The sequence below is a fragment of the Salvelinus fontinalis genome, chromosome 14, assembly GCF_029448725.1.
Source record: "Salvelinus fontinalis isolate EN_2023a chromosome 14, ASM2944872v1, whole genome shotgun sequence".
In the NCBI taxonomy this organism is placed as follows: Eukaryota; Metazoa; Chordata; class Actinopteri; order Salmoniformes; family Salmonidae; genus Salvelinus; species Salvelinus fontinalis.
In genome coordinates this window covers 52,628,815-52,654,830 of record NC_074678.1, presented here as the reverse complement: position 1 = coordinate 52,654,830, position 26,016 = coordinate 52,628,815, and the positions used below count along the sequence as shown (strand labels likewise).

General features: G+C 41.8%; 1 protein-coding gene across 3 annotated transcripts in view; it reads left to right on the top strand.

Moving 5' to 3' along the window:
* negr1 (neuronal growth regulator 1) overlaps window positions 1-26,016 on the top strand; it is a 403,241-nt gene that overhangs the window by 286,994 nt on the left and 90,231 nt on the right. Inside the window, exon 7 of one of the 3 annotated variants that reach the window (XM_055862270.1) lies at window positions 19,759-19,800. The exons of the other annotated variants lie outside the window; for them this stretch is intronic. Coding sequence (XP_055718245.1) covers window positions 19,759-19,800 — 42 coding nt within the window. The remainder of the gene's footprint in view (window positions 1-19,758; window positions 19,801-26,016) is intronic. 3 annotated transcript variants of the gene reach the window in all.

Here is a 26,016-nt window from a genome sequence, read left to right as displayed (position 1 = left end):
CAACTCCCCACTAAATGAATCTGGGCAGCTCTGAATTGTGTGAATGTTACTCATTTTCTGCCGTCATTGTTCTGTGAAGACAAGAGGATGTTTTATTACAGTGTACGATGAAATACCCCGCTGCATAATGTGTTTTGTCTCGCAAGTGAGTACTGTATAGAGGTCACTCAGCATACACAAGAATGCATTTTGATGGGATATATTGTGTGAATGTGAGAATGTAGCTAACTCCCAACCTCATTGAGGATATAGGAGGGAGATTGCATGTCAAAGGATATCATACTTTGCAGTAATGGAAGAATGTCTGAGAGAGCTGAGAATGGGAGATGATTCAGTAGTGGATTCGTGCTCAAGTATTAATCAGATAGTGCTGCTGCTTGAAAAAAGCCTGTCCTCAGAGATCCACTACTGCACTAGTTACCCCAAAATAAAAAATAAAAAATCACTGGTTCCCACCAATATAGTCAGAAAAAGAGTATCATTGTAAAAGAAATATATGGCTCTTTACTCATATTCAAATGTAAAGCATATCGGATTTTTAATTTCTGTTAGAAATCCTAATGGTGTCTTCTTTAGGAGCCCTTCTAGTTCAGATACTTGGAAAACTAGCAAGGAGGCTAAGGCCTGAAAAAGTTGAATGAGCAATTGGAGAGACTGGAGACTGGAGACACTCCATTTGCCCTGAAATCAAAATGTATATATTGAGTGCCCATGTAACTGGATTAAAATGGAAAGTGTAAGTAGGGTCAGCACTACTCTTGGATGTCCTAGATATCATTGCCCGCTTTGCAAGTAGAAAGAAAATAAAGCGGCAGTCTTTTTTTACGTACATTACCAGTCACGTTTTGACACACTTACTCATTCAAGAAGTTTTCTTTATTTGGACTATTTTTAACATTGTAGAATAATAGTGAAGTCAAAACTATGAAACAATACATATGGAATCATGTAGTAACCAAAAACGTGTTAAACAAATCACAATATTTTTTTGAGAGAATGCCAAGAGGGTGCAAATCTGTCATCAAGGCAAAGGGTGGCTACTTTGAAGATTTTTTTTTGGTTACGACACTTTTTGAGAGACTAGTCAAGGACCATATCACCTCCACCCTACCTGACACCCTAGACCAGGGGTGTCAAAGTCAAATGGACGGAGGGCCAAATAAAAAATTTAGCTACAAGCCGAGGGCCGGACTGTTCGAATGTTCATTGAAATTTTTTTAAATGACGCATATAGTCTAGTGAACCTAATTGAACCTACTGAAAACCTAACAAATATATTCCAATATGATCAGATAAATAAAGCAATATTTTCTTATGGCTCTGTCAGTAATCTTTAATTTTCAACAGACACAAAAGACAAATTTCCTTTATATAAAAATCCCCATAACATGAACATTAAATGAAAGAAACCGGTATTCAAGGCACCATCAGTAGCCTATATTTTCTATTTTAGCAAAAGTGGGCTAAATTTACTTCAAAGAAAAAAACAATAATAGCAATTTTCTATCATCCACTCAACTGAAATATTTTTAAAATATAATTGGATTGAAATACAATAAAATAAAGTGCAAAAATCTATTAATCAAAAACAACACTTTGTTTAAGGAGAAGTAACATGCAGTGAAAACAAATATTAAACTTTAACTTTTAAACTTGAACTGAGTAAAAACTCTAAATATGTGATTGCACAGTAATGTTCACTTGTTTGAGGTTGAGGGTGATACTTGGTGGTGTCCCATCTTTTCCACAAGTTCATCAATGTTCGGGGTAAGGCTCTGAGCTGAGGAAATCCTCAGAATTGAGTGGAGGTGTTCAGCAGTAAGTCGACTTCTGTGTGATGTTTTGTTCAGGTTCATCAAAGAAAACAGTTGTTCACACAGGTATGTGCTGCCAAACATAGACAACGTTTGAGCAGCCTGGATGCGCAGCTGGGGCATTGTGTCGGGGAGGAAACGGGCGAACTCCGCAGCACCCACTGCCGCATATTTTGCCCTCAGTGCATCATTGCATTGGAGGTCAATCAACTCCATTTGGAGGTTTGGTGGTGAGCTTTCCACGTCAACAGCAAATGGGTTACCGAGCAGTTCCAACCTGCTTTTTTGTGCTTCAAAGTCAGCAAATCGGCGTCGAAAGTCAGCGGCAAGCATACCTATTTTATCAGCCAACTGTGCGCTCGGGAACGCACTGGTAGAGAGCTTCTCTTTCATGGTCTGGCAGCTGGGAAAGTGGCTCAAATTTTCTTTCCGCATCTGCGTCTCCCACAGAGTCAGTTTGGTTTTAAATGCCTTCACTGTACTGTACATATCAGAGATGACATGATCCCGACCCTGCAGCTGCAAGTTCATTGCATTCAGATGACTCGTAATGTCACACAGAAAAGCCATTTCACACAGAAACATTTCGTCTCGGAGTTGTGTTGTGTCTTTCCCTTTGCTGTCCAAGAACAGACAAATCTCCTCACGAAGCTCGAAACATCTTTGAAGCACCTTTCCCTGGCTTAGCCATCGCACCTCTGTGTGATAAGGCAAATCACCATGCTCCGTTTCTAACTCCGTCAGAAATGCCTTGAACTGGCGGTGATTCAAACCTTTGGCTCTGAAAAAGTTAACTGTGCGCGTGATGATGCTCATTACATGCTCCATTTTCAAGGCTTTACCGCACAACGCTTCCTGGTGTATGATACAATGATAAGCTGTCAGCTCACCTGTCGCGTTTTCCTCTTGCATCTTTTCCCGTATCTTTGCCACCAGTCCGCTCCTGTGTCCACACATCGCAGGTGCTCCGTCGGTTGTCAAACCCACGAGTTTTTCCCAAGGCAGCTCCATCTCATTTACACATCTTGACACCTCTTCATACAAATCATGCCCCGTAGTTGTGCCATGCATAGGACGTAAAGCCAAAAACTCCTCTGTCACGCTTAGGCTGGAGTCCACTCCGCGGATGAAAATTGACAACTGGGCAATGTCAGAAATGTCGGTGCTCTCATCCACAGCCAAGGAATATGCAATGAAATCTTTTCCCTTTTTCACAAGCTGCTCTTTTAGATTGATGGACAACTGGTCTACTCTCTCGGCAATGGTGTTTCTGCTCAGACTCACATTTAAAAAGAGTTGCCTTTTTTCTGGGCAAACTTCGTCACAAACTTTAATCATGCAGTTTTTGATGAAATCCCCCTCCGTAAATGGCCGGGCTGATTTAGCGATCTCTTCTGCCAAAATAAAACTGGCCTTGACAGCAGCCTGGCCTTGTGATTTGGCTTTTTTGAACAGAGCCTGTCGAGATTTGAGGCCTCGTTTTAATTCCTCTGCCTTTTGTAGCCTTTGTTCCATGTCCATATTCTTGTTTTTGTCCGCGTGTTTCGTTTCATAATGTCGTCTCAGATTATACTCTTTCAGTACCGCCACACTTTCTCCACACAGAAGACACACAGGTTTTCCAGCTACCTCCGTGAACATATACTCCGACTCCCACCTTGTTTGAAACCCCCGGTTCTCAGTGTCCACCTTCCGTTTTGCCATTTTTGATGGGTATCTGAAAGTTAATTTTACTGTGATGCTGACGACTGCTGTGCCAATAAATATTGAAATGAAGCAGCCTACTGCTCGGTGCGTCACCGTTGCATTGTGGGAAATGTAGTATTGGTGCGTGTAAAAGATCTGCGGGCTGCCGGCTTGCTGCGGTCTGCGGGCCGGTTCTAATAATAAATCAAGATCATCCCAGGGGCCGTAAAAAACCTTCTCGCGGGCCGGATGTGGCCCGCGGGCCTTGACTCTGACATATGTGCCCTAGACCCACTCCAATTTGCTTACCGACCCAATAGGTCCACAGACGACGCAATCGCAACCACACTGCACACTGCCCTAACCCATCTGGACAAGAGGAATACCTATGTGAGAATGCTGTTCATCGACTACAGCTCAGCATTTAACACCATAGTACCCTCCAAACTCGTCATCAAGCTCGAGACCCTGGGTCTCGACCCCACCCTGTGCAACTGGGTCCTGGACTTCCTGACGGGCCGCCCCCAGGTGGTGAGGGTAGGTAACAACATCTCCACCCCGCTGATCCTCAAAACAAAACAAGGGTGCGTTCTGAGCCCTCTCCTGTACTCCCTGTTCACCCACGACTGCGTGGCCATGCACGCCTCCAACTCAATCATGAAGTTTGCGGACAACACTACAGTGGTAGGCTTGATTACCAACAACGACGAGACGGCCTACAGGGAGGAGCTGAGAGCCCTCGGAGTGTGGTGTCAGGAAAATAACCTCACACTCAACGTCAACAAAACAAAGGAGATGATTGTGGACTTCAGGAAACAGCAGAGGGAGCACCCCCCTATCCACATCGACGGGACAGTAGTGGAGAAGGTGGAAAGTTTTAAGTTCCTCGGTGTACACATCACGGACAAACTGAATTGGTCCACCCACACAGACAGCGTTGTGAAGAAGGCGCAGCAGCGCCTCGTCAACCTCAGGAGGCTGAAGAAATTTGGCTTGTCACCAAAAGCACTCACAAACTTCTACAGATGCACAATCGAGAGCATCCTGTCGGGCTGTATCACCGCCTGGTACGGCAACTGTTCCGCCCACAACCGTAAGGCTCTCCAGAGGGTAGTGAGGTCTGCACAACGCATCACCGGGGGCAAACTACCTGCCCTCCAGGACACCTACACCACCCGATGTCACAGGAAGTCCATAAAGATCATCAAAGACAACAACCACCCAAGCCACTGCCTGTTCACCCCGCTATCATCCAGAAGGCGAGGTCAGTACAGGTGCATCAAAGCAGGGACCGAGAGACTGAAAAACAGCTTCTATCTCAAGGCCATCAGACTGTTAAACAGCCACCACTAACATTTAGTGGCCGCTGCCAACATACTGACTCAACTCCAGCCACTTTAATAATGGGAATTGGTGGAAATTATGTAAAAATGTACCACTAGCCACTTTAAACAATGCCACTTAATATAATGTTTACACCATACATTATACCCTACATTACTCATCTCATATGTATATGTATATACTGTACTCTATATCATCTACTGCATCTTGCCATCTTTATGTAATACATGTATCACTAGCCACTTTAAACTATGCCACTTTATGTTTACATACCCTACATTACTCATCTCATATGTATATACTGTACTCTATATCATCTACTGCATCTTGCCTATGCCGTTCTGTACCATCACTCATTCATATATATCTTTATGTACATATTCTTTATCCCTTTACACTTGTGTGTATAAGGTAGTAGTTGTGGAATTGTTAGGTTAGATTACTTGTTGGTTATTACTGCATTGTCGGAACTAGAAGCACAAGCATTTCGCTACACTCGCATTAACATCTGCTAACCATGTGTATGTGACCAATATTCATTTGATTTGATTTGATTATTTTGGTTATTACTTGATTCCATATGTGTTATTTCATGGAATAATAGTGAAGACTTCAAAACTATGTTGAATATAGTAAAAATAAAGAAAAACCCTTGAATGAGTAGGTGTCCAAGCTTTTGACTAGTACTGTATATGAAGGCAGCGTAACCACAATAATGGCTGCCTGAGTTTCCTCTCCCCTGTGGAAGTTTCTGGGGGAGTTCATGTCTGCATTTTGGGATCATGGCGTGGGCTACATTTTACTTTCTTTCAGCACAACATACAGTCATCTTGTTTGTCACCTCCCACCAAATTCTATCTGACGAAGCAACCATCTAACTTAATGATATATATGTATAAAGGTGTTTTCACATACAGTCCTCTTTAACCCTATCAGTCCTGAGACTCCAGCAAACATCAGCTTTTCATTTATCTGACTTTAATTTATCTGCATGTCCATCCCTTTATATAGGCTCACAATTAAGTATTTTAACCCCCAAAAAATTCAGCACAACCAGGGATACAAGTAGAATACAAATCTGATATAAACAGTTGCATTCATGAGTTATAATGACAAATCTCAACAACAAACAAAAGGTCAGCCAAAACAAAAACCTGATTAAAAAACGATTTTACACTACAGTTAAAAAATCTGGAGCATCAGCATTTGTGGGTTCGATTACAGGCTCAAAATGGCCAGAAAGATCTTTGTTCTGAAACTCGCCAGTTTATTATTGTTCTGGGAAATTAAGGCTATTCCATGCGAGAAATTGCCAAGAAACTGAAGATCTCATACAACACTGTGTAGAACAGAGCAAACTGGCTCTAACCAGAATAGAAAGAGGAGTGGGAGGCCCCGGTGCACAACTGAGCAAGAGGACAAGTACATTACAGTGTCTAGTTTGAGAAACAGAGGCCTCACAAGTCCTCAACTGGCAGCTTCATTAAATAGTATCCGCAAAACACCAGTCTCAACATCAACAGTGAAGAGGTGACATCAGGATGCTGGCCTTCTGGCAGAGTTGCAAAGAAAAATCCATATCTCAGACTGGCCAATAAAAATAAAAGATTAAGATGGGCAAAAGAACACAGACATTGGACAGAGGAACTCTGCCTAGAAGGCCAGCATCCCGGAGTTCATTTCACTTCACCAATTTGGACTATTTTGTCCATGTTATTACATTAAATCTAAATAAAAATCTATTTAAATTACAGGTTGTAATGCAACAAAATAGGAAAAACACCAAGGGGAATGAATACTTTTGCAAGGCACTGTATGTAGATATTCCATAAAAAATCTATATGGATAAAATAGTCAGTTACAACACACTGTATTTTCTGATGAATTTGATGTTATTTTTATGTTAAAAAAAATGAGATTTTCTTTCAAAAACAAGGACATTTCTAAGTGACCACAAACTTTTGAACAGTAGTGTATATAAATGCTTTAAGTACAGAAATTGTTTGCTCAGTGGGAAATTAATATCCAAATGTTATATGTGTGTGTTTGTGATTCTCAGCTTTTATAGATAGCTTTTAAACGGTGTGAAGCATGAGTTTTTACTTACCAATGTAACAACACAGTGTAGTCAAAGACTTAGTAACTTAGTTGTAGTCACGATCTGGTTACCTATAATTACAAACATAGTTATGTTTTTGGTTTATTACATATTTATTAAAATATTTATTCTAAACTACCCCCAATGCACTATTTCTCAACGTCATATGGAGGATATACTCTGTGCTTCCACGTTCATATGCTAACTCTGTAGCTAGCTCAAACTGGCTAACATTAGCCACTAGCCATGCTAACATTTAATTACATTCCACACCAAGTGTTGGCGTTGGTGAGTTACAATCCACCAATCACGAGAAAGTATGATGTAAACAAGGAGCAGATGGGGCACGTGCGGCCATGCAGCGTGTTCTTCACAGACTTCGTGGCTGTGTTATCTAGTGGGAACCCATTAGCTTGGCAGGCTCTGGTGCCTTCATGCCGTGGGCTTAAAACAAAAGAGAAAATTATACCTGCTTGCTCTATTTGTGGTTCTGTTTTGATTGTGTTGTGTTGTGTTAGTTATGTTCTAGCTGGTCTCCAGTAGTTGGGCTCTCGCTTGCCGACCATAACAGGGGTTGTTGGCTTGGCTGGCTCGACTAATAACTGGTTGGCTAAATAGCTAACGTTAGCTGGCTAGCTTGCTGGCTAAGATAAGTGCATAAAGCTAACATTATTTGATAACTGGTTAGATGGCGTTATGTATTTTCAAAACTTCTGTTTACTTAAATGTAGCTGTAAGCTTGATGTTGATAGAAACTGGCTGACTCATGCACTGCTAACGTAACATTAGCAGGCTGGTAGGGCTAACGTTAGCAGGCTAGTAAGGCTAACGTAAGCAGGCTACTTAGCTAGTAACCTGGCAAGTTGATTTGTAACAATACATTCATAAAGTATTTGGTTGGCTTAAAATGTAATTCAAACCAGCAGTCAGTGAAAATTATTTGGTTTAATTTTAAGTTATACATTTGAGGTTATTATTTCTGAGTTTACATTATAGCGAATAGGCTGGCTTGCCGGGTCCTCCATATTACATCACACCCCGGAAAAACATTTTCCAACATGACTTCGGCATTCTTCAGAATAACTCGCAAAATAGAAAAGTGAGGTGTAACTTTGCATTGTGAATTTTGATGCGTTTATAAGTGCACATCCATAAGTTACATGTGGTTATGTTAATGCTACCTACCCTTTAATAGTTTGTAGCTGAAACCATTCAGGCTCTACAGACGTTTTTGTAAAAAGGCACTGCCGGCATCATGGTGGGAGTGTTTTCCCACTTGGTCCCTTTCAGACACTTTTTGTGTACACAGTGAGGTTCACTTATTTTTTGGGGAGCAGTTTGAACTCCAAAGGAACTCAGACTCCTCGAAAGAGCCCCTGAAGCTAACGGAACTGAGGCCATCTCGAGAGGTGGTATGAGTTCGTTTCGCTTCCCTTTTTAAGGGCAAGTTGAACAAAAAAACTCCCCAGGTTCGCGTGTCATTATTTCCACACCACACACTAGACTACTGCAACTCCGTTTCCCATGACCCCTCACATTGGTGCCACAAAAGAGAGAAGATGATGATGTGTGAGATCGTGGAAAAAACGTGTGCTGTTTCTGGATATTGATTAGTGATGCATAGAAATTCTGAGTTTTGTACTGACACAATGTTCAGATTATTTGTTTGCAATATGTGATCTATAGGCTGAGAGGCTAAGCTGTTTTTTGGGGGGCTTGAATAGTGTGAGAAGACAACATTTGGTGAGAATCACAACATAGGTTAAAATTTAAGGTCTTTCCTATCGGGGATCCTTGGGACGTACCAACTCTGAAGTTACCCCATTGAAGTTGACATTTAAAATGGTAAGGGTTAAGGTTAGTTAAGGGTTATGGTTAAGGTAAGTGTAGGGGTTAAGGTTAGGGACATCCCAAGAATCCACAATAGCGCTAATCAAAACATCTATGTTACGTCTTTTTATTCTTGATTTTTAAAAATGTAACCTTTATTTAACTAGGCAAGTCAGTTAAGAACAAATTCTTATTTACAATGACAGTCTACCCCAACCAAACCTGGACAACGCTGGGCCAATTATGCGCCACCCTATGGGGCAGTAGCCTACATTAGGTGTACAATTTTCAATTACAGCATTATTTAATCTGCATTATAAACTGCGTGGTTCAAGCCCTGTATGCTGGTTGATTGAAATCTGTGGGATATCAGACTATATATCATGGATATGACAAAAACATTTATTTTTACTGTTCTAATTATGTTGGTAACCAGTTTATAATAGCACTAAGGCACCTCGGGTGTTTCTGGTATATTGCCAATATACTCCGCGTTGCGTTGTGTCTTAGAACAGCCCTTAGCCGTGGTATACTGGCAATATACCACACCCCCCCCGGGTCTTATTGCTTAATTATACCATGGCATTGTTGAATACTCGTTTCTGTTTGGCTTGAAGGGCTTTTTAGTGTGCATTATTTTCCTGTAATGCACGGTATAATTTAATGTCAAATCAAGTCAATGTCACGATCGTGTGGGGGATTGACGGACCAAAACGCAGCAGTTGGAAAATAAGCCATCTTCTTTTATTTAACAACACGAAGATGAACACGACACAAAAACTCTATACAAACTAACAAAACAACAAAACGACCGTGAAGCTACAAACGTTGTGCACATACATACAGGCTACAAACGTTCTACATAGACAATTACTCACAACCAATGAGAGCCTATGGCTACCCTAAATAAGGCTCCCAATCAGAGACAACCGAAATCAGCTGTCTCTAATTGGGAACTCATTCAGGTAACCATAGACTCTCCTAGACAACTAAACATACATAGACAACGCTAGACATCTACACTCAACACAAACCCATATACTACACCCCATAACCCCTTTACCATATAAACACCCAAAACTAACAAAACATAAACATTCCCCATGTCACACCCTGACCTAACTAAAATAATAAAGAAAAACAAAGAATACTAAGGCCAGGGCGTGACAGTCAAAGTTTATTTGTCACGTGTGCCGAATACAACAGGTGTAGACCTTACAGTGAAACGCTTACTTACAGGCTCTAACCAATAGTGCAAAAAAGGTGTTAGGTGAACAACAGGTAAGTAAAGAAATAAAACAACAGTAAAAAGACAGGCTATATACAGTAGCGAGGCTATAAATGTAGCGAGGCTACATAAAGACACCAGTTAGTCAGGCTGATTGAGGTAGTATGTACATGTAGATATGGTTAAAGTGACTATGCTATAGTTCATTCTTACATGTTCTATGTTTGAGCTGCTTTTGATTGCAAAATTCTAATTGAAAACATTATTGGCATTGTTGAATTCAATTTTCATAATAGCAAGCTAGGACTGATGGGTTGTTTAACTAAACTAGCAAGTCTGTTTGTTTGGTTATCAACGTAACTGCTTTCACTATCTAGTACACTTGCTAGCTACTTCAGATGAACATATTTTTAGTGGCAAATGAACACATTTCTAGCGGCATATGTGTTAAATTATAGCCATGGTATAAAAGGGATAATCAACTCTTGGCTCTATGCGTTCTTTGGAAAATAATGCAACTCCGTAGTTAGCGCGTCGTGGAACACACCTTCCTCGGAGTTCATTAATTTCCAGAGAAACATAGCCCTTTGTTGATTATCCCTTACCCATGCTATTTATTATTTTGTCAATAATATTTACATGTTACTATTATTTTCTGGTTATAATTAGTATGTCTAATCCTTTAACGAAATTAAATCTATTAGCTTCCAAAGTAAGTTGGTATACCTGTGAATATACAATTATGTGAATACACAATTATTGTGTGAATACAAAGAACACTGAGTTATTTTGCCTTTTTGTACCCCAGAGTTCACTTTAATGAGGACTGAGATTTGTTATTTTAAAGAGGACTATATGTGAAAACAGCCTTATTGGGTTAAAATAATCAATCTCAGTCCTCTTTAAACTCTGGGGTATAAAAAAGCTCAATAACTCAGTTATCTTTGTATTCACACAATCATTTTTATTCACATAATAATTGTAATCAGAAGATACTATTAATATATAAATATTATTGGTAACAGAATAAATAGCAGAAGATTAACTGCATATTAAATAATTCTGTAATTGAACATTTTACACCCAATGTATTCTACTGGCCTGTATTCTACTAGCTTTTTTACCCTACATTCTTAGAAAAAAATCTGTATCTAGGACCTAAAAGGTTTATTCGGTTGTCCCCATAGGCTGGGTTGGGGAGTAATGGATTACATGTCATTCGTTACATATAATGGATTACAAAAACTGAAATCTGTTACGTTACCAGCTAAAATATTGTAATCAGATTACAGATACTTTTGTAAAACTAGATGATTACTTTGAGGATTGCTTTTAAATTCAGAAAGGATGTTTGCGTCAAAAAAATATTTGACACTTCTCGGTAATCTCAATGACATTCAAATCATTGAAAAAATGCACAAGGTTAAGTTTGATCCACCTGAACGAGTCTGACCACAAATCAGAGACCACTATGATGACACATCAAGTGTGTATGCACCGCGTGGCCGCTGCTACTCTAACCTGGTGGTCCCAGCGCGCACGACCCACGTGGAGTTCCAGGTCTCAGGCAGCCTCTGGAACTGCCGATCTGCGGCCAACAAGGCAGAGTTCATCTCAGCCTATGCTTCCCTCCAGTCCCTCGACTTCTTGGCACTGACGGAAACATGGATTACCACTGATAACACTGCTACTCCTACTGCTCTCTCCTCGTCTGCCCACGTGTTCTTGCACACCGCGAGAGCTTCTGGTCAGCGGGGTGGTGGCACTGGGATCCTCATCTCTCCCAAGTGGACATTCTCTCTTTCTCCCCTGACCCATCTGTCTATCGCCTCCTTTGAATTCCATGCTGTCACAGTTACCAGCCCTTTCAAGCTTAACATCCTTATCATTTATCGCCCTCCAGGATCCCTTGGAGAGTTCATCAATGAGCTTGACGCCCTGATAAGTTCCTTTCCTGAGGATGGCTCACCTCTCACTGTTCTGGGTGACTTTAACCTCCCCACGTCTACCTTTGACTCATTCCTCTCTGCCTCCTTCTTTCCACTCCTCTCCTCTTTTGACCTCACCCTTTCACTTCCCCCCCTACTCACAAGGCAGGCAATACGCTTGACCTCATCTTTACTAGATGCTGTTCTTCCACTAATCTCATTGCAACTCCCCTCCAAGTCTCCGACCACTACCTTGTATCCTTTTCCCTCTCGCTCTCATCCAACACTTCCCACACTGCCCCTACTCGGATGGTATCGCGCCGTCCCAACCTTCGCTCTCTCTCCCCCGCTACTCTCTCCTCTTCCATCCTATCATCTCTTCCCTCTGCTCAAACCTTCTCCAACCTATCTCCTGATTCTGCCTCCTCAACCCTCCTCTCCTCCCTTTCTGCATCCTTTGACTCTCTATGTCCCCTATCCTCCAGGCCGGCTCGGTCCTCCCCTCCTGCTCCGTGGCTCCACGACTCATTGCGAGCTCACAGAACAGGGCTCCGGGCAGCCAAGCGGAAATGGGGGGCAAACTCGCCTCCCTGCGGACCTGGCATCCTTTCACTCCCTCCTCTCTACATTCTCCTCTTCTGTCTCTGCTGCTAAAGCCAATTTCTACCACTCTAAATTCCAAGCATCTGCCTCTAACCCTAGGAAGCTCTTTGCCACCTTCTCCTCCCTCCTGAATCCTCCTCCCCCTCCTCCCCCCTCCTCCCTCTCTGCTGATGACTTCGTCAACCATTTTGAAAAGAAGGTCGACGACATCCGATCCTCGTTTGCTAAGTCAAACGACACCGCTGGTTCTGCTCACACTGCCCTACCCTGTGCTTTGACCTCTTTCTCGCCTCTCTCTCCAGATGAAATCTCGCGTCTTGTGACGGCCGGCCGCCCAACAACCTGCCCACTTGACCCTATCCCCTCCTCTCTTCTCCAGACCATTTCCGGAGACCTTCTCCCTTACCTCACCTCGCTCATCAACTCATCCTTGACCGCTGGCTACGTCCCTTCCGTCTTCAAGAGAGCGAGAGTTGCACCCCTTCTGAAAAAACCTACACTCGATCCCTCCGATGTCAACAACTACAGACCAGTATCCCTTCTTTCTTTTCTCTCCAAAACTCTTGAACGTGCCGTCCTTGGCCAGCTCTCCTGCTATCTCTCTCAGAATGACCTTCTTGATCCAAATCAGTTAGGTTTCAAGACTAGTCATTCAACTGAGACTGCTCTTCTCTGTGTCACGGAGGCGCTCCGCACTGCTAAAGCTAACTCTCTCTCCTCTGCTCTCATCCTTCTAGACCTATTGGCTGCCTTTGATACTGTGAACCATCAGATCCTCCTCTCCACCCTCTCCGAGCTGGGCATCTCCGGCGCGGCCCACGCTTGGATTGCGTCCTACCTGACAGGTCGCTCCTACCAGGTGGCGTGGCGAGAATCTGTCTCCGCACCACGTGCTCTCACCACTGGTGTCCCCCAGGGCTCTGTTCTAGGCCCTCTCCTATTCTCGCTATACACCAAGTCACTTGGCTCTGTCATATCCTCACATGGTCTCTCCTATCATTGCTATGCAGACGACACACAATTAATCTTCTCCTTTCCCCCCTCTGATAACCAGGTGGTGAATCGCATCTCTGCATGTCTGGCAGACATATCAGTGTGGATGACGGATCACCACGTCAAGCTGAACCTCGGCAAGACGGAGCTGCTCTTCCTCCCGGGGAAGGACTGCCCGTTCCATGATCTCGCCATCACGGTTGACAACTCCATTGTGTCCTCCTCCCAGAGTGCTAAGAACCTTGGCGTGATCCTGGACAACACCCTGTCGTTCTCAACTAACATCAAGGCGGTGACCCGTTCCTGTAGGTTCATGCTCTACAACATTCGCAGAGTACGACCCTGCCTCACGCAGGAAGCGGCGCAGGTCCTAATCCAGGCACTTGTCATCTCCCGTCTGGATTACTGCAACTCGCTGTTGGCTGGGCTCCCTGCCTGTGCCATTAAACCCCTACAACTCATCCAGAACGCCGCAGCCCGTCTGGTGTTCAACTTTCCCAAGTTCTCTCACGTCACCCCGCTCCTCCGCTCTCTCCACTGGCTTCCAGTTGAAGCTCGCATCCGCTACAAGACCATGGTGTTTGCCTACGGAGCTGTGAGGGGAACGGCACCTCCGTACCTTCAGGCTCTGATCAGGCCCTACACCCAAACAAGGGCACTGCGTTCATCCACCTCTGGCCTGCTCGCCTCCCTACCTCTGTGGAAGTACAGTTCCCGCTCAGCCCAGTCAAAACTGTTCGCTGCTCTGGCACCCCAATGGTGGAACAAACTCCCTTACGATGCCAGGTCAGCGGAGTCAATCACCACCTTCCGGAGACACCTGAAACCCCACCTCTTTAAGGAATACCTAGGATAGGATAAAGTAATCCTTCTAACTCCCCCCCCCCCCTTAAAAGAGTTAGATGCACTATTGTAAAGTGGTTGTTCCACTGGATATCATAAGGTGAATGCACCAATTTGTAAGTCGCTCTGGATAAGAGCATCTGCTAAATGACTTAAATGTAAAATGTAAATGTAATGTATGTTTGATCAGGGGAATTGAGCAGGAATAGGCTTTTGTAGGCTACAGTCCAAGCTATGTCTTCCAATTGTGCGACTGATGTCGGCATCCAAAGATTATCCAACTTGAATAAACGCTAGGAATTAAGGTTGACAGCAGTGGTTTCATCAACGGCGATACGATATCACTTATTATTAATATCAAACAAAGCAGATTGATTTGAATCACCCTGCTGCTCTCTCATTTAGCTATTTGCAACTCACGGATAGTGGTTGTTGTGAATGGCTGTTCACAAATCTAAATGTGTATTTGAACCCTTTAATGGTTCAGTTCAAGAAGTTTATGCTGACTAGCAATCATTGTTTTTGAAACCAGTGAACATCCATTAAAAAATATGCTCTTGCAACAGCTGCATGGTGCGGATCCCAGCCTATGAAATAAGACTGTGGATTTTATTGTTCAATCTAATTCATGTTAATAAAAAATAAAAAAATACATAGGCCTAATGGACACATGCTCAAACTTGAAGGGGCAATCTACATCCATTTTTGGATTTATAAATTATATAATTACAGACAGATTATTTCACTTTTCACTTACTGTATCACAATTCCAGTGGGTCAGAAGTTTACGTACATTAAGTTGACTGTGCCTATAAACAGCTTGGAAAATTCCAGAAAATTATGTCATGACTTTACAAGCTTCTGATAGGCTAATGGACATAATTTGAGTCAATTGGAGGTGTACCTGTGGATGTATTTCAAGGCCTACCTTCAAACTCAGTGCCTCTTTGCTTGACATCATGAGAAAATAAAAAGAAATCAGCCAAGACCTCAGAAAACAATTTATAGACCTCCAGAAGTCTGGTTCATCCTTGGGAGCAATTTCCAAACGCCTGAAGGTACCATGTTCATCTGTACAAACAATAGTACGCAGTATAAACACCATCATACCGCTCAGAAGGGAGACGCGTTCTGTGTCCTAGAGATGAACGTACTTTGGTGCGAAAAGTGCAAATCAGTCCCAGAACAACAGCAAAGGACCTTGTGAAGATGCTGGAGGAAACAGGTACACAAGTATCTATATCCACAGTAAAACGAGTCCTATATCGACATAACCGGAAAGGCCGCTCAGCAAGGAAGAAGCCACTGCTCCATAACCGCCATAAAAAAGCCAGACTATGTTTTGCAACTGCACATGGGAACAAAGATCATACTTTTTCGAGAAATGTCCTCTGGTCTGATGAAACAAAAATCGAACTGTTTGGCAATAATGACCATCGTTATGTTTGGAGGAAAAAAGGGGGTGGCTTGCAAGCCAAAGAACACCATCCCAACCATGAAGCACGGCTGTGGCAGCATCATGTTGTTGTGGTACTTTTTGCTGCAGGAGGGACTGGTGCACTTCACAAAATAGATGGCATCATGGGGAAGAAAAGGTATGTGAATATATTCAAGCAACATCTCAAGACATCAGTCAGGAAGTTAAAGCTTGGTCGCAAATGAGTCTTCCAACTGGACAATGACCCCAAGCATACTTCCAAAGTTGTGGCAAAATGGATTAAGGACACCAAAGTCAAGGTATTGGAGTGGCCATCACAAAGCCCTGACCTCAATCCTATAGAAATTTTTGTGGGCAGAACTGAAAAGTGTGTGCGAGTAAGGAGGCCTACAAACCTGACTCAGCTACACCATCTCTGTCAGGAGGAATGGGCCAAAATGCACCCAACTTATTGTGGGAAGCTTGTGGAAGGCTACCCGAAACGTTTGACCCAAGTGAAACAATTTAAAGGCAATGCTACCAAATACTAATGGAGTGTATGTAAACTTCTGACCCACTGGGAATGTGATGAAAGAAATAAAAGCTGAAATAATTCATTCTCTCTACTATTTTTCTTACATTTCACGTGCTTAAAATAAAGTGGTGATCCTAACTGACCTAAAACAGGGAATTTTTACTCGGATTAAATGTCAGGAATTGTGAAAAACTGAGTTTAAATGTATTTGACTAAGGTGTATGTAACTTCCGACTTCAACTGTATATACATATACACAGTACCATTCAAAAGTCTAGACACACCTACTCATTCAAGTAAAAATATATATTTTTACTATTTTCTACTTTGTAGAATAATAGTGAAGACATCAAAACTATGAAATAACACATATGGAATCATGTAGTAACCAAAAAAGTGTTAAAAAAAGTATATTTTATATTTGAGATTCTTCAAAGTAGCCACCTTTTGCCTTGATGACATCTTTGCACACTCTTGGCATTCTCTCAACCAGCTTCACCTGGAATGCTTTTCCAACAGTCTTGAAAGAGTTCCCACATATGCTGAGCACTTGTTGGCTGCTTTTCCCTTAGTCTGCGGGCCAACTCATCCCAAACCATCTCAACTGGGTTGAGGTCGGGTGATTGTGGAGTCCAGGTCATCTGATGCAGCACTCCATCACTCTCCTTCTTGATCAAATAGCCCTCACACAGCCTGGAGGTGTGTTGGGTCATTGTCCTGTTGAAAAATAAATTATAAATTTCTTTGGAATGACTGGAATTCTGGTAGACTTTGGTTTTTAATGTTAAGATATAATTTAATTGTATTTTATGTAGTAGGAAGAGATGGATTTGAAGAAGCCTACATAACCAACCGATAAAGTAAAATTTAACATCCATATACAGCTATGTAAACTTTAACACTGATTTATCTTGCAATAGATGTTGTTCAATTGGTAACATACATGTTTGTCTTGTTCTGATGCCTCTTAAGGGGAAAGTAATCTAAAAGTAACGGAATGTAATCAGATTATGTTACTGAGTTTGGGACTGGCAACTAGTAACTGAAATCGATAACATTTATAAATGAACCTACCCAACCCTACCCATAGGAGAACCCTTTGAAGAACCCTTTTCGGTTCCAGGTAGAACCATTTTGGTTCCAGGTAGAACCCTTTTGAGTTCCATGTAGAACCTATTTCACAGAGGGTTCTACATGTAACCCAAAACAGTTATTCCTGGAACAAAAAAGGGTTCTACCTGGAACCAAACTGGTCCCCCTATGGGGACAGCCGAAGAAGCCTTTTGGATCCTTTTTTTCTCAGACTGTATGTAGTGATTCTCATCAAATATGTTGTGGTCTTTTCAGACTATTCAAACCCCACAATCGAATTAACAGATTATGAAGCCCTGATAGCATATAGATCACATATTGCAAACCAATAACCTGAACAAAAAAAATGTATGTGCATCCCTTGACAATCGCTAATCAATATCCAAAAACAGCACCCGTTTTTTTCTGCGAACCTGCACATCATCATCCTTTCTCTTTGTAAGGGGAAATGTAAGGGGTTATGGCAGGGGAAACGTTTTTGTAGTAGTCTAGTTTGTGGTGTGGGAATAATGATAAGAGAACCTGGGGAGAACCTGCGGAATTCAAGCGAACCGAACTCAGACCACCTCTCGAGATCCTTAGTTTCTTTGGAGTGTTCACACTGCACAACAAATTGTTTGAAATGGAGCAAGTGTGAAAACACCCTATGGCGTGGTTTCTTTTGTAAAAATATTTGAAATGATAGACTAGATCCTTTATGTTGAATATATTTAACACAATAGCATACTTTAACAGCACTGCAAAGCTTCAACCATTGGCATCAATAAACTGGTATGTACAATGTTTAAAGGCCCAGTGCAGTCAAAAACACAATTTCCTGTGTTTTATATATAATTTCACACTATGAGGTTGGAATAATACTGTGAAATTTAGTGTAAGAGCTGTTTGAAAAGACATGAATGAAAAGAAATGAATGAAAATAAAATAAATTAATGCCTGTTTTGGTGGGAGGGAGTTTTGGCTTTCCATGGTAACATCACCATGCAGTAAATTACTTAATAGACCAATAAGTAAGGGCGTTCCAAACCTCCCTGCCAGTAACAGCACATTTTCAGTTTTCCCCTCCCCACTCAAACCTCTACCAAACAGTCCTATCAACCAAAAAAAAGCAATTTTTGTCTGGGAGAGGATTGAGTCACAATTGAGTCACTATTGAGACCAGGGTCTCTTTCACAACAGAGTCCTACATATACAATTTAATAAGACAAAATAAAAAATGGAAAACAATATAGAACAAGTCAAATACAGCACAACACAATTTTTTTCAAGAAAAACTATTACATTAATCAGTAAGAAAGTCCCCAATCAATATTTTAAATTGCTTTAGCGGCACCAGAACATCCAATTGTAATGTATTTTGTAGTTCCAGCAATGAGGTGCTTTAAAACTAAAAGTGTATTTGCCTAGTTTGGTGGAGACCCAAGGAACATCAAGAGTTAACCAAGCCTGTGAATGGGTTTGGTATCTCATGTTTTTATATTTTAACAGCAAAGTTAGGTATGTAGGAAAGCTAGTGTAGTAGACCAATCACAGCAAGTTACTTAATTGTTACCCAGAAATGGTTTGATATTGAGATAAAAACGGCTGCATAGGACCTTTCATGCCGAAAACGACACAAAATACATGGATTTTTCGTATAGTTATGTAAATATGAACGTTTGAAATTTAGAAAGAGGAAGACCTTTAATAGACACATCGGGTATGACTGTTTTTCCAAGATGGTGGATGTGGACATTTCAGGATGTCACATTATTCGATTCCCCAAATGCCACCGCCCGCTCAGTTTGAAATGAGTTCATAAGGTAATCAGATTGGGATTCACTTCCCCCTCAGAGGGATCAAAGAGGATTTTTTTTCTCTCTCACTCCTCATTCTTCAGGCAGACTCCAAAAAAAGGAGAACAAGAAATGGGGAGAGTTTTGTGATATTAAAGTGAAAATCAAACGACGTCAATATGATTAAACGGCTGCCAACAAGGTGCAGATGTAATTATGATTGTTAATTGAGCCAAGTTTGATTCCACGCATCAAAGCGAGAGGCGGTCAGTAGTTTAAAATCTCAGGGCAAGGAAGTTTGATGAGCGCCATATGGACTCAGTCGAAGAACATTTTGAGAAGCTCAGCAGTGGCCTTTACCATTCAGACCTAAGGGAAGGGATATGTCGTTGAAAAGCATGTTTAGTTTACAGCTTACCACAGAAACGACAGACCTCAGGCATGGGTAGTTCTGTCTTCATTCCCTGTCCTTTGTCCTTGAATGTGGATTATTATTTTCTTTTGTGTCTCCATTCTGTTAATAATACATGAATGTCCTCTTTTTTCCTTCTTTCCCCCTTTTTTTCCTGTAGCAATTATTGAACCCACCGCAACTAGTGCTGTCTCCCGCTCAGGTCAGTATATGTCACCGTGCTGTACGTAAACCAGCAAAGGGATCCACTCCACACTAACCTAAAAACCTCTCCTCCATCTCCAATTCCTCTCTCTTGATTGGCTGGGATGCCTGCTGGGGTACAGCTTCACTGTATGTGCTTTTACTTGCAGTTCATTTTGGTTTCTCAGGATTGGTTCTGTTTTGTTTCTGTTTTATTTTCTTCCTGTCAATGTAAACAGCTCATCCGTCTCATTGCACACCCCCACCTCTTTTACTCTCTCTCCTTTGGAGCGTAGTGGCATCATATAAGTGACTGTTACATATGGCTCTGGGACCGATGCGTTTCCTTTTGCTGATGGCTTTACTCTGGCTTCTTCATCCCTCCCCCTATGCTAGCTAAGTACAGTCTGCATGAAGGGCAGGATGTCAGTGAAAGGACCCTGTTAGTTTGTTGTTTGCTCTGTGCAGTGGCTCTGTCTCCGTTTCTCTCCTTCCAGAAGCAGCCGGGCTCTGCTGCCGCCGCCTCTCTAACCTGTTGCTGTCGATGTGGCAGGTGTTTTTCCACTCTCCTTCTGTTGCTTTCAAATTACAGCTCGGAATAATCCCTTTGCCAGGCCGTCTTTTCTCCCTCTCTTATGGTTTTAAGCAAGTCGCAGAATGTAATCTCTCACGTCGGTTACATTATTTTGCTTAATACTGTTTGCACACACACTCACACCCCGCTCGCATACACACACACACATGCACAGACGCACATGGCGAGTGACATTGCATGGTAAATCTAATCAGCGCTATCCAGCGTTTTTCATCCTGCATCATGGATTTGCCAATCGTTTCATGTTCCATTCTGGAGACGTGGCTCTGTATGAGCATGTACTCTCCTGCATCCCTTCCATTTTTACTTGAAATAGATCTCCATGGGGATTTTGTCAAATTGCAAGTAAAATCCTGCTCTCTGACAACACATAGCCCCGAACTCCCATTTTATGTAATGCTTGCAGAACAAATGACAATTTCATGGTCCAACGCAACACCAGTGCTATCAATTGTGGAGATAAATGAACTCGACGTCCCATTGTTCTTGTTTTGTTCCAAGTTCCACATTTTATTTTTTAGTATTTTGTTTGCAGTGCCCTAGCTGAGCAGCTTGGCATAGGCAATTGTTTTAGATTCCTGGCAACAGGTAGCCTCCAACTCATTTAACCATGTCTGTTAATTAGGTTGAAGATGTATAATTATCTTCTGTCAGCTCCACAAAGGAGGAGTGGGGGAATGGTCCATGTAGGGTATCACATTTGTTGTCATTTAGAGATGTCAAACAGGAAACGATTGATGCTAAACCTCATCGAAACATGTAGATTAAACGATTGAATGATTCCCTTGTAATACCATTGATGCTCATTTAGGACTGCATTCTTGCTTGGTCTCAAATGACATGCTCAAATTATGAAAGTTAAAGTAAAAATGGTCAACGCGACTATCTAATATACAAAGTCAATTGCATGGTCGTGGCAGCCCAGGCCCACGACACTTTGCCTTCTTAAACAACACTGAAATGTCAATAAAAGTGTTAATTACCTTTTTTTTGCAGACAACACATTGGCTAATGTTTTCTACATGAGATTTGTGAAATGTGCTCTACAGTTGACCTCTTCCTATAGGTTAGTGACAGTACAGTATGACACCGCATGGCTGTGGCAATGATATTAAATGGTCGGTCCAGTACTTGTATATCACTCTGTCTTGTTTGAGTACCGCGACAGTATGCACCGAAATGTTAATGCAGCCATTTTTATCTCAATATCAAATCATTTATGGGTAGCAATTTCTGTGATTGTTTTCAATTAAAATGGTCAAAAATAAACAAAAATAGCTTCTTAGTAAAGAGCAATTTCTCAAGCAGGAATTGTTCTAGGGCTGTCTGAGAGTGGTCTGATTGGGGAGGGGAAAACGGAAAGCTAGCTGTTATTGGCAGAGTTTGGAACTGTCTTTCTTATTGGTCTATTAATTCATTTACCAAATTGTCAAAGACTCCAGTCACCCAAGCCATAGACTGTTCTCTCTGCTACCGCACGGGAAGCGGTCCCGGAGCGCCAAGTCTAGGACCAAAAGGCTCCTTAACAGCTTCTACCCCCAAGCCATAAGACTGCTGAACAACTAATCAACTAGCTTCCCGGACTACATTGAACCTCCCTAAACCCCCTCCCCCCTGTGTTTTTACACTGCTGCTACTCGCTGTTTATTATCTATGAATAGTAACTTTACAAATTACCTCGACTATCCTGTACCCCCGCACATTGACTCGGTACTAGTACCCCCTGTATATAGCCTCGTTATTGTTATGTACATATATTGTGTTACTTTTTGATTGATTATATTCATTTTACTTTAGTTTATTCAGTAAATATTTTATCAACTCTATTTCTTTAACTGTATTGTTGATTAAGGGCTTGTAAGTAAGCATTTCATTGTAAGGTTGATATACCTGTTGTATTCGCCGCATATGACAAATTTGATTTGTCACTTGATTTGTCTCCATCCCACCAAAACAGGTCAACATTTCAGGTGGCCTTTTCCAACAACTCTTACACTAAAAAGGGCATTATCATCCTTTTCACAATTTCACAGTATTATTCCGAATTCATACTGTTGAAAAATATATAAAACACATGTTTTTGACTACACTGGGATGTTAAAATTAGTTGATAAGTAGTAGAAAATGTGTAAATGTTCAAATTCAAAATGGTTTAAACATATACACTACCGTTCAGCAGTTTGGGGTCACTTAGAAATGTCCTTGTTTTCCATGAAAACATACATGAAATTAGTTGCAAAATTAATATGAAATATAGTCAAGAAGTTGACAAGGTTATAAATAATTATTTTTAATTGAAGTTCAAACTTTGCTTTCTTCAAAGAATCCTCCATTTGCAGCAATTACAGCCTTGCAGACCTTTGGCATTCTAGTTGTCTATTTGTTGAGGTAAACTGAAGAGATTTCATCCCATGCTTCCTGAAGCACTTCCCATAAATTGGATTGGCTTGATGGGCACTTCTGACGTACCATACGGTCAAGCTGCTCCCACAACAGCTCAATAGGGTTGAGATCCGGTGACTGTGCTGGCCATTCCATTATAGACAGAATACCAGCTGACTGCTTCTTCCCTAAATAGTTATTTCATAGTTTGGAGCTATGCTTTGGGTCATTGTCCTGTTGAGGGAGGAAATTGGCTTGAATTAAGCGCCGTCCACAGGGTATGGCATGGCGTTGCAAAATAGAGTGTAAGCCTTCCTCCTTCAAGATCCCTTTTACCCTGTACAAATTTCCCACTTTACCACTACCAAAGCACCCCCAGACCATCACATTACCTCCACCATCCTTGACAGATGGTGTCAAGCACCCCTCCAGCATGTTTTCATTTTTTCTGCGTCTCACAAATGTTCTTCTTTGTGATCCGAACACCTCAAACTGAGATTTGTCTGTCCATAACACTTTTTTCCAATCTTCCTCTGTCCAGGGTCTGTGTTATTTTGCCCGTCTTAATCTTTTCTATTTATTTGCCAGTCTGAGATATGGATTTTTCTTTGCAACTCTGCCAGAAGGCCAGCATCCTGATGTCACCTCTTCACTGTTGATGTTGAGACTGGTGATTTGCGGATACTTTTTAATGAAGCTGTAATTTGAGGACTTGTGAGGCGTCTGTTTCTCAAACTAGACACTCTAATGTACTTGTCCTCTTGCTCAGTTGTGCACCGGGGCCTCCCACTCCTCTTTCGATTCTGGTTAGGTCCAGTTTGTGCTGTTCTGTGAAGGGAGTAGTACACAGAGTTGTACGAGATCTTCAGTTCCTTGGCAGTTTCTCACATGGAATAGCCTTCAATTCTCAGAACAAGAATAGACTGACGAGTTCCAGAAGAAAGTTATTTGATTCTGGCCATTTTGAGCCTGTAATCGAACCCACAAATGGTGACGCTCCAGATACTCAACTAGTCTAAAGAAGGCCAGTTTTGTTGCTTCTTTAATCAGATCTACAGTTTTCAGCTGTGCTAACAATTGCAAAAGGTTTTTCTAATGATCAATTAGCCTTTTAAAATTATAAACTTGGATTAGCTAACAACGTGCCATTGGAACACAGGAGTGATGTTTGCTGATAATGGGCCTCTGTACGCCTATGTAGATATTCCATAAAAAATGTGCCGTTTCCGTCTACAATAGTAATTTACAACATTAAAAATGTCTACACTGTATTTCTGACATGCACAGCTCTTTGAGTGAGGTTCTGTCTTCAAGTTTCCAGTGGGTGAGGAAGTCCCTTCGGTGTATGTAATGTATTACAGATTATGAACAGGTGCAGTCAGATGGCAGGAGGGGTGGAGTGTATGACACTCCAAACCAGGAGAGATGTGCATCATCTCTCCAAACCGTCTCTACGAGGTAGAGTTGATACACACAGCACTGAGAACCAGAGGTGGGACCAAGTAATTGTTTTACAAGTCACAAGTAAGTCTCAAGTCTTAGCACTAGCCAGTTGTAGCTCAATCTTGAGTGCAATGACTGACTGTGTGGAGGCTCATTGATTTAATGTTACGTTAGCCTACATGCTGCACTAACAAAGTTATATATAGCTGTCGGCTATACTAGCCACGACCTACCGTTCTTTGTGCAGCTTCAAATGTCGAACAAAGTTGGAAGTTGTTGCTCCTCCGTTTGTAATTTTCTTCCCGCATGTTTTGCAAGTTGCAGTCTGTTTTCTGTTGACCTTAGCATGGTCTTTATATCCGAAAATAATAATTTGGGGTATCATCTTTCCAAGGGCTCCATCTGAATTCACCCGCCGACGTTCCTCTGCACAACCACGCGCAACTTTTTGTCAGCTGGCACAACTTGATTGGCTGCTGTCCGATTCAAACTGTAATCCGTTAAATGAAGAGTTGATGCGCTGCCCACTTTTTTTAATAGCATAATTTTTAAGATTTGGCCTTGGGGAGTGTATCAAGTCAGGTCGAGTCATAAGGCTCAAGTCCATGTTAAGTCACGAGTCATTGGTGTTGAAGTCAAAGTCGAGTTGCAAGCCATCATATTTGTGACTCGAGTCTGACTCGAGTCCAAGTCATGAGAACATTATCAATGGTTGTTAGGTGAATTCCAGGACAGTGAAAGTATTTTGACCTATGACCAGATCAAATGTGACCAACCTGAAGTGGGACTGGTGCCTGGCCACATACTGCCTCAGCCTTCTGCACCTGTAATTGTAGGGGGGGGGAGAACCATTCCTTTTTTGGGGGTGTCTTACTAATTGCCTATAATTTCCACCTTTTGTCTATTCCACTTGCACAACAGCATGTGAAATTTATTGTCAATCAGTGTTGCTTCCTAAGTGGACAGTTTGATTTCACAGAAGTGTGATTGACTTGGAGTTACATTGTGTTGTTTAAGTGTTCCCTTTATTTTTTTGAGCAGTGTGTATATATATACTACATGACCAATAGGAATGTGAACACCAGTAGTAGGTGTTGCAACCAAGGACAGACGATTTTTACACGCTTCAGCACTTGGCGGTCCCGTTCTGTGAGTTTGTGTGTCCTACCACTTTGCGGCTGACGCGTTGCTGCTCTTAGATGTTTCCACTTCACAATAACAGCACTTACAGTTCACCGGGTTAGCTCTAGAAGGGCAGACATTTGACCAACTGACTTGTTGGAAAGGTGGCATCCTATGACAGTGCCACGTTGAAAGCCACTGAGCTCTTTAGTACGGGCCATTCTACTGCCAACGTTTGTCTATGGAGATTGCATGGCTGTGTGCTCGATTTTATACACCTGTCAGCAATGGGTGTGGCTGATATAGCCGAATTCACTAACTTGAAGGGATGTCCACATACTTTTCTATATAGTGTATATTTTTATATATTCTATGAATACGATCAAGACTTCCAGGTTTTTTGTTCATTAGCATCTAAATTAAAGTCCGAATGTTACGGCTGTCCTCGCTGACAGGAGGTGTGGACCAAAACGCAGAGTGGTTAGTGTTCATTCTTTTAATGAAAGTCAACAAAACAATACAAAATACAAAACCAACCAACGTGACAAAACCGAAACCGTCCTGTGTGGCAACAAAACCTCCACAGGAACAAACACCCACAAAACACCAGTGAAACCCTGGCTGCCTTAGTATGACTCTCAATCAGGGACAAACGATACACACCTGTCTCTGATTGAGAATCATACCAGGCCA